Here is a 17,912-nt window from a genome sequence, read left to right as displayed (position 1 = left end):
CGTTGAATGTATTTCATACCGCGTGCCAAAACTCCATGCCGGATAAACAGATTAATACGCGGTAACGGCGCATATATTATCCGCAATGAATTCTGCCAGGAGAGGGGGAGGAGGACCTTCATTCGCGAGGATCTCGACTCCCCCGTTCTCTTTTGCCCATTGCGCTGCTCTCGCGCTGTGTTTTGCCCCACCGCCTGCTTCATTGTTCAGTCGGCCAATCACGCCCACGACTAAGGAGAGCTTGCGGCATTGCGCGTGGCGCTCGTGCGTTCTCGTCCGACAGACGAGACGGCCCGATTAGGCCGAATTCGCACGAGTTCGCTACTGAGTAGGCGGCCGAGCGTTGGCAACGAGAGGGTACAAGAAGAAAAGTTGGAACTATGCAAGAGAAGAGAGAGAGGAGAGGTAGAAAAGAGAAAAAGGGAGGAGGGGAGGGGAGGGAGGAAGAGAGAGGGGAGGGAGGGAAAGAGAGAGGAGAGAGCACAAAGGGAGAGAGCAAAAAGGGAAAAAGAATCCGCGCGTGGTCTCTACGAGTAGATTCGACCTACGAGACGAAGTGCGCAGCGAGCGGAAAGAATCGGGGTATCTGTAGGCGACTCTCGGAAGTGGACTATCGAGGTGTCCATTCAATTTCCGCGTATCCGCTCGGAGATGCTCAGTGGCTCGTGAAAAATGTTTTCGGTACCTTTTCCCGGCGTGTTCCTGGCATGATTAATCGATCGATAAGTATCCCTTACTCGCATATCACTAAACAGCCACTAAATCGAGGCAGATCGCTTTGCTTTAACAATAGATTTAAAAGTCTCGTAAAGTCTCTAAGTAAACTATTTTATCTATCGAACATTATTCTGGGAACAGGAATCCGTTCGCACTCTAACAAAATTACAAACTCATGGCAACAAGTTAACATAAAGTTATAATTTCTTTGAAGTATAACGTAACGACGAGCTTGATGCTATTCGTAAGGTTACCGGCATTTTAGAAACCAATGCAATGGCGTTGAAACGTACATGACGCTAGCGGCGATCTGATACAAAACTGGGGCAACGATTAGGAGTGGGGCAGGAAATCGCTAATCGGACTTAATTAGCCAAGGTTCCCGGTGCAACTGGGATCCTACGAACGTTGAACCAGATATACTCTGTTACATTATCATTATCATTACAAGCCGCCAACGAACGCGCTAGCATTCTACTGGCCCGACGCGGCAGCTCAGCTGAGAGAGCGAGAAGCGGTGTGATCTGTCGCCCTCGGCGGCTACGTCCCAAGTGGTGAGACACGGCCAGCGGGTGGCGGCGCGCGGCAGGTGCAGCTGATGGCGCGGGCGGACAGAAGGGTGGGAGGCGGCAGAGAGAAAGAGAAAGAGAGAAAGAGAGAGAGAGAGAGAGAGAAGAAGAGAGAGAAAGAGAAAGCGTGCTTTCGGCTCCTACCGACGCGAGACGACGTGACACGATCGTCGTCGCTCGACTGCGGACGGCGGGCGCGGAGTGTATATAAATAGGCGGCACGTCGACCGACCGTCTGGTCTCTCACCGGTGGTACGCTATTGCATGCACGCCACTTCATGCGGGTACGCGCGCGAAAGGGGTGGTTTTCTCGTATCGACTTGCGTATCTCTGCATTATCGACAATTATGATGATGATGATGATGATGACGATGATGTAACATAACAACCGAGTCTTCGGTAAATATATGTATGCAGGAAGGTTTTCCAGACGGGAGATACTTTTGAAGATTTATACGTCAACGTAACTCGTTTTCGATAATCTGATTTCCGCTAATCGCCTTTATCATATACCTTTTTTAGGTATTATCTAATTTGAAATATATGTATGATAGAATGATTAAATTACGTTGATATCTGAGATGATACAGTTCTGTGATTGCAAACATATAATAGTAGTGCCTTATCTACATTCTACATTCTTCTTTCGATGAGAGAAAAAATGATAGAAGACATTGAACTAGAACATCGTCACGGCTTAAAGCAAAAACATTGCAAGGTGGAACCTTTTCTGCTAACAATAAGAAAGAAACGTATAAATATTTTACTCAATTTCATATGTTTGTGATATATACAATTCATTTCGTGATGCAACAGAAATATTTTTTACTAATAAACACACACACACACACACACACAGTGCTGAATATACAGTATCCTTTCATCCAAGGATAGATAGGTAGCCCATTGGTCCAGTAGGAAACTTCAGCGACCAACGGCTTGCCGCAGAGAGAGCGTCACATCGATCGCAAAACCAGAAGCTTCTCACAGAATTCTCCGGCGCGTTCACGAAAGGGTTGCGCTCATTTCACTCACAAAACAGCTATCGCCATGAAAATAAAATAAAACAATGTACGAAAATAAAATGAGACAAATATACATTCCTCCATCTACAAAATCTGATAATTAGTTTCTGATTAAGCATGAATTATATTAATTGAATAAATTAGCTAAATTACGTTCAAAAATAAAAATAAAGTGCTAAAAATATAAATTTTTATAATTTTTGAATTTAATTAAGTAATTGTATATTGATTATTAATTACGAGCTTGGAGATGGCTGATTTAATATCGAAAAATCGGCTCAATCACGTCTCTCTAATGAAATAATTAAACGTAACCATAAACGGATAAAAAGATGCGAAGAGAAAGACAAGGGCTGGACCGAGAGTCGCGATTGGTGGCTCGATAATATGCGGGGTCCAATTAAAGCGCGCTCGTAACACCGAACTCGCGCGCGACACATTACGAATATGCGGAGGGAATACCACGGTAACGCGTTACGCTGTTGCCAGATTTTTTTACATCACGTGCTCCGATTAATCGCGAGCGACGCGAGCATGGTGCTTGCGTACGCCTTAAAAGCGCCCGAAGGCCATTACGTAAGCGTCGACTACGTTCTCGCCGTGTCTCGCTTCAGCGACACCTCGTCATCGATCCGCGATTTCCATTTCGAGGCACGGCGCTCTTCGGAAAGGTAGAAAAAAACACGGGAGCTACTTAGGGATGACTGTTAAATGAACAGTATCGAAAATGAACGAGGCTCTCGCTGTGAATTTTCGAATTACAGTTGTTACGAGTGAAATTAGGCGCGTGTCGTGTATCTCCGTTATTCGTAAGATACTCGATTCAAGTCTGATTCGAGCTAATATTCATTATCACAACTTGGACGTAGAGAATCGACCGAGAGACTCAAAGAAGCGGATAATGTAATAAAATACTCTTATCATTAACCGAAACTATGTAACACTCGCAAGTCTCGGTTTCCGGCGATGACCCGGCCATAGTGCTCGCAGCGGAGCGGAGCCTGGACATATCGTAGTGATTGGGATCAATACGTTTAACCACACTACCACGCAATAACACCCCTGCTCGTCCCCTTTCGCCTCCATCGACCTCACTCCGTCCGTCTCGCCCTCCGCCTCTCGCTTCCGCTCCTTCCATCCGCTTCGCCTCCGTCGACCTTGCGGCGAATTCTTTCGTGTACCGCGAAAACCCGCATTGAGTCACACGCGAAGGCAAATTTACATGGTACGATTCTGATGGCTCTCGATCGCTTTCAGCCATCGGACGGGCGATCTGAGGAGAGGACACGTAAATAGAAGCCTATAAAACAGCTCATTGTCAATAATCCAACATAAATTTGACGTTGAAGGACAGATTCAACAGATCAGCAGAACGGATGTGCACGGACTTTGCGCAGCTATCTAATGAAAAATATTACGAGAAACCGCGAGATATCCACGGGAGATTCTACCGTTAGTAAGAAAATAGCATCGTCTCCCTCGCAGTCATCACATGACTTATAAATAGAGGACGGTACGTTGCAAATGTGCAAGCGTGTACGGGATAAGAATACCAGAAGGAGATTTGTAATATCGTTACTCCGTTCGCCTTTCGACCAATTCTCGATTCTCCGCCGTTGACCGAGCCGCAGTACGAGTACCTTTAATCGAGCGCGAGAGAGGAAGCACCGAACTGTTTAAATATAGGGAACAATTTAAGTAATTGCGAGAATGGAACAAGTATGCGATACCACGAATAACTTCCGGTTATCGTGAATATCGCGGCTTTCGTCTCATAGTTTTTTGCACTCCGTGGCGGTTGTGCAAATCCGCATTTTCGGAATAATACGTTAATAACGGTACGGACGGTTAATTAACACCGTTAATGAGCAAACAGATAATGATGGTGTTAATTCGACCGACATTCGGCGACCGCGTATTATTATCCGAATCTCTTATTTACGACGGAATCGAATCGGTACGGGCACGGGCCCATTAACGAGCGCAGAGCTCCGATGCGTTCCTAAATCAGCGTGACTGCCGCATTTCCGGCGCGGTGCCGTTGTTGGTCGATAAGTCGATTAATAAAATCGCCGAGTAAACGATTATTCACGCGAACGTAATTATAATCACAATTAATCCACGATATATTTAATCTCCATTGTTGTCGTCCGTTTCTTCAAATCGACGATCGCGAAAAAGCAACGACCTTCTGCGCACCAAAACTTTAGAATTATTTCGCATTTACGCGGAACGTATCCCGAGCGAATTCCCCGACGATTATTCTCCATCAAACGGTCCCGCGAATGAAAAATCGATTTTCGAAGCTCGAGCAAAATTATTCGCCAGAAACTCGGCGCATCTCAAAACGGTCGGAGCCGCCATATTGTTACTGTATGCATTCGCCAGAAGACACCCACCACACTGGTACACCGACTCTAGACACTAACTTTATATCTATTAAGGTCCGGGATCGATAGCGGGTACGTACTACGTATACGTCGCGCGTACTAAATACTGTATTGCATGTACAGGGTGAACAAGCGGTTACGGGCGGCTGGAGATCTCTAACGAGGAACAGCGGAGGAACGGCGAGGCATCTCGAACGTAGAAGAGCTAACAACGGGACAATGTCGCGCGTTCCGAGGAAGAGTTCTAGCGAAGCGTCAAGCCGGCTGCGATCAGTCGATTTAATCAGCGAATGATCGAGCCGATGAAAATGACGCGGGCTCGCGTCGCATGTAATGCGGGAATTTAATTCCGTCCCCTCGTCCAATAAACATACAATGCGAGCCCGAGCTCATTGCTGTTATGCGATCGTTGATATCACTATGCACCGCCATGTGCCGAAGAAGGAGCGGCAACACAGTGCGGCAAAAGCTCGCTCGATCATTGCCAACCTGACGACAGCTTCTGCGTCCTACGGTACCTTCCTCGGTTCCGTGTATCTCACGCCTCAAACATTTTACCACCGAGATAGCGTACCATATAAGAGCCTAGACACGAATGCGTTAACTGGACTGATTTTGATACATATCTATTTCAACAAGCCCAATGGTACGTATAATATCATATACAATTTTTTTTTTTTTTTATTACATATGACTCAGAATCCTACCAAACGAGTTAAGGATCAAAACTTCGTGGATCTGTGTGGCGATGAGGCGAAACGCTAGTTTTGAACGTTGCGCAATAGCGGAGTGAAAGTAGTTGATTGATCAGTGACGAACCGCGAAGCGGATCAGCGGGACTTGGGACTCTTCATTGGATTACAATAGCACTTATCAAAAGTCGATAGTCGGCCTAAGTCGGCCATTTTGACGACTATTGCGACGTCCCGTAGAGGGGGAAAAAAAGTAAGTGGCCAAGCTGTCGCTGGATATTTCCAAGTATCGAAAATTTCGACGCTTTATTGAGTTGTCGCCTTATTTCTATCTGAGATTGACTGTCTAAACGACATCTGATTACCTATCGAGCGCAACCCATTATGCTACGCGTAAACTGACGTACTTTTGCCCGAGCGAAGTGTTTTAGCATGAATCGAGTAGGAGATTCGATTTCGGTGTATCTAAAGAGTTAATTAAAGACCGTTTGGATACAGGATACGACAGAACGCTTCTACAGCGATACCTACCGCTTGTAACTTACATGGGGAACGGCGGGTTTCTATGCGGACTTTGGGCAAATGGAATCGACAGGGAGTGAAGAGGGGAGGGAAGGAGTTGGAAATGGATATATATATATATATATGTATATGTATATATTGTATATATGTATATGTATATGTATATATATATGTGTGTGTGTGTGTGTGTGTGTGTGTGTGTGTGTGTGTGTGTGTGTGTGTGTGTGTGTGTGTATATATATATGTATGTATGTATTGCATGTACACACACACACACACACACACACACACACACACACACACACACACACACACACACACACACAGAGTGCTGAGCTCTTCTCGATCGATCCTCGAAGGATGTGGAGACCAACAGAGGTGACTCCGAAAGAGAGAGAGAGAGGGGGGGAGGATAGGGAGGGGGAGAAATAGAAGAGAGGAGAGCGAGACTCGTCGAGAAAATAACTAATAGGGGTGGGGTTGCAAGAGACGCCGCGGATGTGGCAAGGAAGGGCAGAGGGACAACGGGGGGAATGAGTTAGATAAGGATGAGAATATTGGGCCAAGTGGAAGGGAAACGAAGGGATGATCCTCGCGCTTGGAAACTACCTATGCCTGTCGCCGCGCCGGTACGAACAGTACTGCAAAATGTCGGGTACCTACGGATTCCTTCTGTGCCCGCACGTATACACCGGGTGTCCCGGAAAGAGGCGCGGAGCATCAACGTGGAGATCCGATGTGTTTCGACGGATAGGCAAGAGATACGCCAGACGGACGAGTCATAGAATGATTGTCCCAAGTTCGACTGATTTTGAAGCACGATTAAATTAATAACATAAAAAAGCCACGATTAAATTGACGACACAAATTGATGACAAAGTTGTAATCATTCCAAGTGTCCAACAGATTCACACGACTATTTGCGTTTAAAGATTTGGAGCATTAAGTATGGATCTATCTCTCGAATAACAAGCCATAATTCAAGCAGCTTACGAGTGCGAACGCAAGATCCGCGAACAAACAATCACGAACGACCGCGAATAAAACAATCGCGTGATTGTGTAACGGGAATGCTACGATGGCTTTGATTCGACATTGTATAAATAGCATAAACTTTTGTGGCCTCTAGGGTCTCTACAAATAGGGGGCCGCGTTGTATAAACGGTTAGTAGACAAGCGGTAGACTAGAGGACAGGCGGCAACGACTTAGGTCTCACTTCGGTTCGAGGCGAACAGGGCAGGAGCAGGTATAAATCTTCCCCGTTGGACTTGAGCCGGGCGGCAAGCTCGATACCGAGATTTCTTTCTCTCGCGTAGCCAAGGAACAATCGATATACAGAGCACGAATCGATCAGCCTGGACTTCCGGTTAACAGGTCTCGATCGAGAAACGCCTTAAATAAAGAACGCAACTATTTAATTGCAAACTGCAGGTTAAGAAAGAAAACGATGTCTCTCTGTAATGGATTTGTGGAGGATTAACATGATCGGAACTTCGCGGGATATATGCATTTACATTGAAAGTTCGAGAACAGAGGCAGATCTCAGATTTCTTGCTACAACGCAAGAAGCCATAACATTCCTGAAGCGATGCAAGAAGCTTGTGAAGCCTTGGTCGCACGCCGGTGCATGCTGCAGCATCGCGCAGTCGCGTGGGTGTGGGTGAAACTGCGTTTATGCGCGCACGCACATTCCGCTCGTCCTTCGATGAAAGTCCGTTCATTCGGTGAAAAGGACGAAAAAGGACGAGCGTGAAACAAAGAGATGCATAAGAATAAAGCGCAAAGGATCACCTGCTGTTTCAGCAATGGCGTCTCGAGGATAAACGTATAAGGGAGCAAAAATTGAGGTAGCGATTATACGTTTACAAATATCTATAAATCTGAGCTTGTTGCGTACGTGTTATAATTTCGCGAAAATAATTCCGGGGGTTTGGTTTATCCCGACGCGAAAAAGGTCGATGGCGACCCTGGGTAAGTCGAGTTACCTGCAAGCGAAGTTATATCTGAGAAATATCGCTCCTCGAATGCAGGCTCGTCGTCCTCGTCGATACGTTGTAGGTGTAGGTACACTTATATGTATTAAGCGAACTTCACGCGCGGATACTCGTACTTTGTCCCGTCCTTTCTAACCGCAAAACAAATTGAGTGTCGGATCGGAAAGGAAGGAAAGTATGAAAGTAGACGATAGTGGAGAATCGTATACAAAGTGCGACTAATAATAAAAAAGGGACGGATGCGGGTGTAACGTTACAAACACAGTCGGTAATAGTCGACGACTGTGTGAAAGAGAGAAGGAGTAAGAAGAGAAAAGAGAGTACTGACTGTGACGTCGTCGAGCATGTGAGAGCACCCTTAAGCGCGTAGCGCGCCCCCTCCCCCTAACCCCTCCCTCACTCTCACGGCTTGGCGGGCGCGCGAGAGCGCGTCGGGCTCGCGCACTTGACTGCCGTGCTCTAAGTGAGAGCGCCACGTGATGTCGTCGCGCACGACCCCAGGCCGCTATGCTTCCGATAGCACGCGGGCTGATCGCACAGCGCGCCGCGATTGGCCACACCTTTTCGTCCGGCCGCGCCGCTCTTCGGATGCGATGCAACGATAATAAAACGAGCGATATCTCTCTCTGTCTCTCCCCCCCCTCTTTCTCTCTCTCTCTGTGGCGGCGGACAAGAAGCCGGAACGGACAACATAACGCGGTTGTGACGGATGCAAAATGCATGCGTTCGTTAGTACTTTGCACGCGAACTTCATACACAAATGCGAGTATAATCCGGCAACGTCGCCGGCCTGTCGATCGGTCGGTTGGTTGGTCGGCTGGTCGGTCGGTTGGTCGGTCGGTTGGTTGGTTGGTTAGTTAGTTGACTGGTCGGTCGGTCGATTAAATGTATGTATATAAGGTCACGCATGACAGATCTACCGGCTTATCCTTTACCTTTGACGGATTTTTCGACTCCTCTCTTGTTTTTCATCTTTCATGCATTCAGACCCGATAATATAGACCATGTATCTATGAATGTTCCGCTATAGCTACGTATATTATTGTGTTAGTAGTTAGATACGCGTTTAACCCATCGATCTTGCCGATTCCATTTCTGGGACACCGAGTATTATCGCAGGTTGTTCCAGGTAATATATCTGATTTAGAAATCCAGAATAAGAACCAATCACGCTCGTGCCTGGCGTTCCAAAAATGGAGATACTAGACCAAACGAGTGTATCACCGTGTCTTTAATAACGCAATTAGTGTAATACAGACAATTCGCTCCCTCCTGTCTCTCTCTGCGAGAATGACACTTGCTCGTCGATACTCTTTGTCGAGATTACGTCATCGAAAGACGTGCTCTCTTAAAGTCAATCAGTAAAAAGTTGCAGATTGAATTAGTAAAACAATATGTCACCAACAATCAGTGGATATTTACTGATTTTTAGTGGACATACTCCCACCTTGCTTCTTCAAAAAGTTAAGTTATGAAATGTTCATGTAACGTTATGCGTGATCGCGAGTCAATCGGAATCTTTGTTTCTGCTGCACGACATTCTTCTTTTGTTTTCTAAGCATTCCATGCCACGTATCAATTAAAAAGACGAAGATTCTTCTCTTTTCGTCAGATATGTGAGTGAAGTGTGAGCAAGTACAACATACTCTTTACAGTGTACAATCAGTGTATTATTACTGAAAAGCGGTGAATATTCACCGATTAAGGGGATGCTGGAGCCGTAGCCGAACTCGATCGGCGTCGGTAAAGAAGACCGGCGAACTATATCTGTCCTTGTATAGACAAAGATATAGACAAGGATAGCACCCTACATTGCACGCACACATACGCACGATGCACACCGACATTATACTTTTATATTACGCTTCCAAATCTTGATTTGGGGGGTTTATCGATGTTTTTCTTGTTGTGCAATTCGGGGGAACTTGTTTTCGCGTTCGTACCAATGGTATATCTCTTATATGAAATACATCTTGTGACGAGCTGACAGCTCGCCGCAACTCGAGACGCCATATTGGGATAAGAGTAGGATAAGGAAATCTGTACTTCCGTAATTTTTTCTCGTTTCTATATAAAATCGGAGTTTCCCCGAATCATTAATGTATGTACTGCAATTCTGGAGAAGGATTTTTAATTCTGTCAAATTAATACGACGCTACGTGCCGACAAAAAATGCCGGTAAAACAGACGGCTCCAGCATCCCCTTAACATATGTTAAAAGTATATCACTGTAAATAATTCAGTGATTGACTTATCACTGTTTTCAGTGACAATATACTGATTGTATTTTAGAGAGCGGATACTAAATGTCTGAATAAATGAAAGTTACGATCGATATAGACGAGTCGTTGTAAATATTACATTATACACGGGCAAGCAAGTTACGCCGAGTATGTAATATATCCCTTTCTACAGGATATGTCTTGAGAAAAGTAGAATTTCGAACAAGCGAGCTTTATATTCTTGAAACGATATCGAGAGAATATTTTAATTTTACGTGCTAAATTAACACAAGAATTAGAATCCCTACAAGACGACATGACGTTCTTGTGTTAGAGCCATTTGTTCGAGACACTCTGTATATCATGATGTCGTAATTTGCCGAAAATAGAGTCGACGTGTACGCGAGTCGTCTCCGGTGAAAAAGAACTAGAATCGTGATATATGATCGGATCGATCCTTGGCGCGATACAGTTATAAATTAATCACGGCCAGATATGCTTAAATTTAACGGTGCATTCACACATTCGTTATCAAGTAACGTAAAATATAGTTACATCGATGCAAGCGTATCGATGTAAGCGTAGGGTATAAAGTCGACACGACGCGCGCTAAAAAACACGCTAATGTTGCTCTGCGTAAACAATTATTTTATTCAAACAAATTTTTCTGCAGACATTTTGATCGTTCATTTTGGTCATTATCAGGCCGTACAATTACTGTAAATAATTCGCATTCAATCATTCCGCATTGTTTGAATAAAAAAATTATTACGCACCGACACATCTACATTCTGGCTCGTGTTACTGATCGCATTTGCATTAGCTTCGAATCACTTTATTATATCATTTTTTACTTTTCTTTTTAGAGAAAGTAACGGTAGTTCTCATCGTCTACAGATACAGCTTAGCCTATTGTGTTATATTGTTACTTAGGTAAGATATACTTAGTATTTGCCGGTATCTAGATAAAATTATCTATAAATATCCAAATGAAGACATGTAATCATCTTTATCTTATCAAGGTGAAAAAATTCAAAGTATATTTAAGGCCATTGCACGTAGCAAAGTTTTAGTTGTAATCGTAAGGCCGTAAGAAAATAGACCAATCACACTCGATTATTCTGCAAGTGCGATGAGAATAACGATGCGACTTTGATTGGTCTATTTTCTTACGGCCTTATGATTACAACTAAAACATTGTTACGTGAAATGGCCTTTAGCTTTATCTTAAGGGGGGAGCCTCATGTAACTGGTCAAAAAAATCAAAAAAATTTTTATTGCATAAATCATTAGTATAATATCTCTAGAATATGTTCCCAAAGTTCCAGAGCGAAATTCAAACTTGAAATAGGCGATTTTGTACCTAAGCGTTACGCAAGTAAAGCGCGCGCTCCGAGAACTTGAAACTTTAAACACGTTTTTCTCAAAACACAAAATTTTGAGCGCCGGGGAATGTAGCTCAGTGAATTTTCAACCAATCGATATGTACTTGTAGATACACATACTTTAACATCTTCTTCTCAGCATGAACCTAACAGATTGTAAAAATGTTTGCAATAAAAAATTGCTTTTTGCATAATTTTTAGGTAAGATAACAGTTTTTTATTTAAGGGGGGAGGGTCAAGTAAATGACTTAAATTTTGCAATTTTTTATAAAAAAAAATGTTTTTTATTCATTATTATTTTTTTAATTTTAGATTTTTTGTTCTTAAATAGGTTCATGCTGAGCGTATTTTCATAAATTGATGAAATTTTCCCAGAATTTTGATTTCTGATGATTAGAGCGGTCTCTGCAATCCCCGGCGCGTTTCATGAGGAGGCAACTTCAACCAGCTACTGCTCAATGAATTTTCATTATTTTTACATAAAAAAATTCCTGTGTGTAGTTTAAATACTAAATAAAAACAACACTAATTTTCAAAACAATCGATTTATTATTCTCTTAAAAAAAATCGCAAAATTTAAGTCATTTACTTGACCCACCCCTCTTAAATAAAAAACTGTTATCTTACCTAAAAATTATCTAAGTTAGCAACGTCTTATAAGTTAGCGGAACAAAGTAATTAAGCAGAATTAATTCTAAATAATATTTTTATTTGTTGCTCATTTGTTGCTAAAAAGTTGCCAAAGAAAAAAGTTTGTTGCTCTGTAAGTTTTCTTAAAAAATAATGTTCCGCTAAAAGAAGATTAAGTTTTCTGCTATTGTTTAGAGAAGACCGGGGCTATGTGTCCATACTTTACGCTTTTTTCAAGTTTACTAAAAAACTAATAAAGATATTTGGCTAAAATTTTAATAGTATAACCCTTCAATCTTGCTATTAAAAAAAAAAAATTAAAATCGTTAATCTTTTAACATTTTAAAAAGGCGACTTTTTTAAGTGAGCAAGTCAAGAGTAGACAGCCCGATATGGGGCTATCTGTCCACATAATAAAAAACACATTATTTATATTAATATTTATACTTATTGATAATATTATTTATTATTAACATATAATATTTTAAAAACTGCCTAGTCGTTGGAGTCAGAGCAGTAGCAGGCACTTTGTGTAGATTTTTTAACAGGATTCCTGCGCAGAGCTGACTTTTCTTTATATACGGTGGCATCAAAATTGATTTTGAGTTCGTTGCAAAATCAATGCGATGAGTTTCTTTTGTCCCCTCAATTCTTTAATCTTTTTTTTTATTTGAAGCCTTTACTTTATCTTCGGCAGCGTTTGAAATAGAAAATACTCAATAATTTAAGACAAACTCATATATTTAACTTAACATGTATTTTAAAAATAAAAATTTAGTGACCATTCTTGAATCGCAGGATCAAGTAACTGCTCGTAGATCACTTTTTTACAGTAGCGAGTAAGAGCCCGAACATTTATTCCAAAGTCTAACGCTGTTTTTACGAAAAGATTCTCGCTCGATTTTTATTCTTTTAATCGCTCTAAGTATAATTTTATTAAATATGTCTACCTTATCCGTCTTAAAGAAAGTCTTTCTTTTGTAGTTACGCAGCATTATCTATTAATAAAAGAACAATCCGTCATTGAAGTGTGGACACATTGCCCCATCAAAAATAAGACAGACCACGTTTTTCAGTCTTTAACATGTTGCCAATTTTAGATTATGCGAAATTAAGATTTGACACTTCTCACACCTGATAATTATGTATTAATTGATAATATTATGAATTGCTTACTTTACTTTGAGTTAAATTACTGTCGCACAGCTTTTTCGACCGTCGAAAAATGTGAATAATTGTTTTCGCTTTTCTTTTAACGTATATAGCGTCTGCGAGAGGTATCATAAAAAACAAACAACATTTAAATCTCTTACGTAGGACATTTTTCAAATACTTGTTACAATTATAGACATATGTCTCTTGAAACTTGAGATAGCAGTACTGTGGACACATAGCCCCCGTATACAGCCCCGGTATCCCCTATACTAATTCCGCAAGCAAAAAATTCAAAACTTGGATATATCGAGAGCAACAAATTCAGACAATACCGCCACTACCAAATTATGCGAGCAACAAATTTTTTTCTGGTACTTTTTTCTGGTACTTTAGTCTGATAACTGTCTGCACACTGAGGTGCTCTTATTTACACTTATTTTGCGAGCAATGAAATCGGGACTAGCATATTTTGTGAACAACAAATTAGCAACAAATTCTTATGTTATTATTATGTGCAATATCGTTGCTATATGTATATTGTCCCGCTAACTTAATCTTCTTTTAGCGGAACATCATTTTTTAAAAAAACTTAAACGCAAAAAATTTTTTTCTTTGGCAACTTTTTAGCAACAAATGAGCAACAAATAAAAATATTATTTACAATTGGTTCTGCTCACTTTGTTCCGCTAACTTATAAGACGTAAGGATTTAACGCAGGATTTTCACTCTTTCTACTATTTCTTTACCGCTGTTTAAATTAACCCTCCGTAGTTACACCGGGTCAATTTGACCCGAGCCTCAACTTTGGTCGTAAATATCTTGCGCGTAACTTGAAAATTGGCGGGCATGACGCCCTCTAGCTGTAGTTTAAAAAAAAATTTTTTTTTTAAACAAATTTTTCGCGAATTTTTTTTATATGTTAAAAATTTCTGAGGCCCTTTTTTTATAGCAATCAATTTAGCAATATCGCAAGTGCATTCGAGAATTTTTTCAACACGATCGGTGGATAAATGGTCAAATGGCGAACGGTCAAAGTTCGTCTCGGGTCAAAATAACCCAGAGTGACTTCCTTGTTTGAAAAAATAGGTGTGACTACGGAGGGTTAAATTGGATTCCAGAAGCGTTATTATTGGAACGTTATTATATGTATAAAGTTGTGTAAAAACCTATTTTTAAAAGTAGATTATTCATACTGCAAAAATGTCACTACACTCGAAAACAGATCAGTAGTTCTTCTACACGGAGAGAATTTTTTGTTACATTTTACCCTTAAATTCACTACAAACTTGGGACAACTTGGCAACCAAGGAATTTTTAAAATATACAAGACATTTTACAAACAACGTGATAAAAATTACCAAGCAGATTGGTAAATTTTGAAAAATTATTGAAATTTCCTAGATATATTTTAGTAAAATTAATCGAACATATTTTATATTTTAATGTAATTTTTTTTAAGGTAGATATTAATCAGAATAGCTCGCATAAAATTCTTGGTGGTACATGTTGTCCCACAACTACCACGATTTCAGGGTAAATAAGAGAAAATTCTCTCCGTGTAGTAGTACCGGAGAAGATTTCTTCCGCAATATTGAAAAAAAGAAAATAATAAGCAAACAATTACTAGTGATAACATCGAAGCACTTTTATATTTAGAATTTAAATCGAAGGAACTCCAATTTCTGACAAATTTTCCAAATTTTAAAGATATTTTTTTTAAATATAATACATCCCTGCCAGTCGGTGGCGTCGGTACTAGTAAAGTAGAGACCCTCTAATAAGAGTCGCGAAATACAAATAAGGGTTCCAATTTTTATTGGGGGGAGGGGGGTTCAGCATTTTTCAGCAAAAACCGGAAATAGCCATGGCGCGAAATTTAATTTCTAAAACATGGTCGTCCTACATTTGCAGTCCATTTTAATCTTTGTTCGGGATTACAGAAAAAGACTTTCATAATATACCCCTTTTTTCGAAGAATTGTTACATTCTGGCGCAAAACAACCACTACAACCAGTCATTCTGTTTAGATGCACATGTGTCTCTAGGTTAATGTATTATGTTGAACATGTCTTTTTACCAACTGTGATGGTGTTCACAGTTGTATTATATTAGCCATGGCTTACGGTTTCTACTGAAAAATGGTGTTGCCGACCTAACTTTGACGCGACTCTTATTAGAGGGTCTCTATAATAGAGCGCCTTTTTAGTTTAGCATCATAAGTGTACCCCATCGAAATCGCTTATTAGACAAAACATTCGAAAAATTTTTATTTTCGAAAAATAAAAACTTAAAATAAAATTGAGTGTTGTTTTAATATCCCTTTTAAAATCTGCTTAATTCTTTTTATAAATGTTTATAAATATACACAAACACGAAATTATCTAAAAATTTATCTAAATAAATCGCGATAATCATGTTATCTTTCATCTAGATTAATTAAAAGCAAAATTATCTTTATCTCATCTAAGATAATGAATTTTCATCTTTATCTTACAATTAAATGATTTTGGCAAACACTGGATATACCCATGAAAAATGATTCGTATTCACTCTCAGATGTCGCTATATCAGAGTAAATCTCGTAAACAGAAAAAAAAGGAAATAAACGACGACGTCGCGGGATGGCGCAGCGTAACCCAAGTGCCGAGTTCGTAAAATCTCGGAAGACCGTCTCCTTTTATTATTACGTATGACTCGTTTCGTTCCATAATGAGTAGGTACCTGCCGGACCTAACTCCAGCATTTATTGGCTTTATGCCAGTGACATAATAATCGTCGGATTTTATCGAAGGATCGAACTGCGGCGGCTTCCGCGAGTGGTAGCCGATTTCTGTGTCGTCGTCGCTGCCAGGATTAAGGGCCGCTAGAAAACTCAGGTGAGGTAGAGAACGAGAGCAATCACGTCGCGGCGACGTGCGTGACAATTCGAACGTCGCGGTTTCGTCATATGAGATAAAGGTCGACGGTGATGTACGTTGCCGGCCTCGGAGCACGTGATAAAGCGATAAGTGGAAAATTTGCGGACGAAATGCAAGTCGCTTCGCCGATGTATGGCAACTACTGCGATCACGTGCTTCACGAGCTAATTACTCGTTTCAGCGGTTCGAAGTCGATAAAGCCGATAGTGTATCAATAGGCTGAGTGATAATCTGCTAGACGAATGTCGTCCGGCGGACGACCTAACGTCATTATTTTGTACAATATGTCGAACTTTTCCCTCTATGTGAACGTTCGCAAGATTGCGAAGAAAGGAGAATATCTTTGTACAGGATAAGAATAGAAGAGAAAAAAAGTGAGCGCGCGCGCGTTTTTGTGTGTGTGTTTGTTTGTTTGGATGTGTGTGTGTGTGTGTGTGTGTGTGTGTGTGTGTGTGTGTGTGTAGTGCTATAGGCAGCTCACCCTCGCTCCGAGAAAGCGGGCCTCCAATAACTCCTGCTTCCTTGGGTCCAGGGTGGCCTGAAAGTGCTCCATCTTGACGCCAGCGCCTGGAACAACAAGTCACAGCGAATTACACTTCGACCTTTCGCTCGTGGCGTCAGTGGAAAAACAGAACGAAGAATCTGCGATAAAGATCGAGAAGCGTATCCACGATCTGTAAGAGTCGATCACGTACGAACAATGTACTCCGATCTTCTCGATTCATCTGTGATCGTGAAATCAACGCGATACATCGGAATAAAAGAAACGACGACGAGACGAGAAAAGCGAAAAAAGGAAATAGAGAAAGAGATGAAGCAAGAGTTAGCCGTGCGGAAGAAAACGCAAAGAGAAACGGACTATCGCGAAAACTTCCGGCAGAGCCGATATATTAAATATCGGATGGCGTTAATACGCGCCACGCAATCGTAGAAAGATCGCGCGTTACACCTGAATTTCCGTGATTCCCCCTATCATCGTTCGCGCACGTGGAGATCAGAACAAAATTCCTCGGCAAGAATCTCGTGCCTGTTTCTCTGCGTTGGTTCGAAAGCAACTTGAAAACGCATTGCATCGCGAAGGTTTTATCTTCGCACGAATCCGAGCGAGGAAAAATATAGGGAAAGCGATAACGCTTGTCTGCGACGACGTTTTCGGCATACAATCCAAATTCTCCCAAGTAGAAAATTCGGATAGAAATGCCGCTTTCGGAACCGCGATTATCGATGCTTCGACGACGGTATCTACCGCATCGTCATCATCCCCGATCGTAATGCCCGATCTACAATAGCTGTAGTAAGCTGTAGTAAGCCTCAAGATGTAAGAAATTGACCAATCACAGTCGATTATTTCCTCACATCCGCCTGTAATTGGTCAATTTCTTACGGCTTGAGGCTTACTACAGCTTACTACAGCTATTGTAGATCGGGCATAACTGTGACGCTACCGAAGCCGCCGATGATCACCGCCGCGCGCAATAAACTGGACATCCCACGGGTCGTAAACGGTGCAATCCGAATGCTATAATTAGCGTTTGCGGAGCCGCGTTATGTCGAGCATTATCTATTTCGATCAAACGGATTGGATTTAACTTGCGTCGATCCTCTCCGCGAACAAACCACGTTCTATTATGCGACTTGGAGCCCGTCTCATTTAGTCGAATCGACGACTGACAGAAATAATAGATAATTCGC

General features: G+C 41.7%; 1 protein-coding gene across 11 annotated transcripts in view; it reads right to left on the bottom strand.

The window, feature by feature from the left end:
- Tlk (Tousled-like kinase) overlaps positions 1-17,912 on the bottom strand; it is a 62,292-nt gene that overhangs the window by 36,288 nt on the left and 8,092 nt on the right. For 9 of the 11 annotated variants that reach the window (XR_011733803.1, XR_011733802.1, XM_071789340.1 and 6 more), the window contains exon 3: positions 16,702-16,787. The exons of 1 other annotated variant lie outside the window; for it this stretch is intronic. Coding sequence is in view for 7 of the 10 variants with exons in the window: in XM_071789340.1 (XP_071645441.1) it covers positions 16,702-16,787 (86 nt within the window). In the remaining 3 variants the exon portion in view is untranslated. Of the gene's footprint in view, positions 1-7,901; positions 8,248-16,701; positions 16,788-17,912 lie in introns of those variants that run through there. One more of the 11 variants, XM_071789352.1, reaches the window with a different exon arrangement.

This window comes from Temnothorax longispinosus, chromosome 9 (assembly GCF_030848805.1).
Source record: "Temnothorax longispinosus isolate EJ_2023e chromosome 9, Tlon_JGU_v1, whole genome shotgun sequence".
NCBI classification, from domain to species: domain Eukaryota; kingdom Metazoa; phylum Arthropoda; class Insecta; order Hymenoptera; family Formicidae; genus Temnothorax; species Temnothorax longispinosus.
The sequence above is the reverse complement of the archived record's forward strand: the minus strand, read 5'-3'. Positions and strand labels throughout refer to the sequence as shown.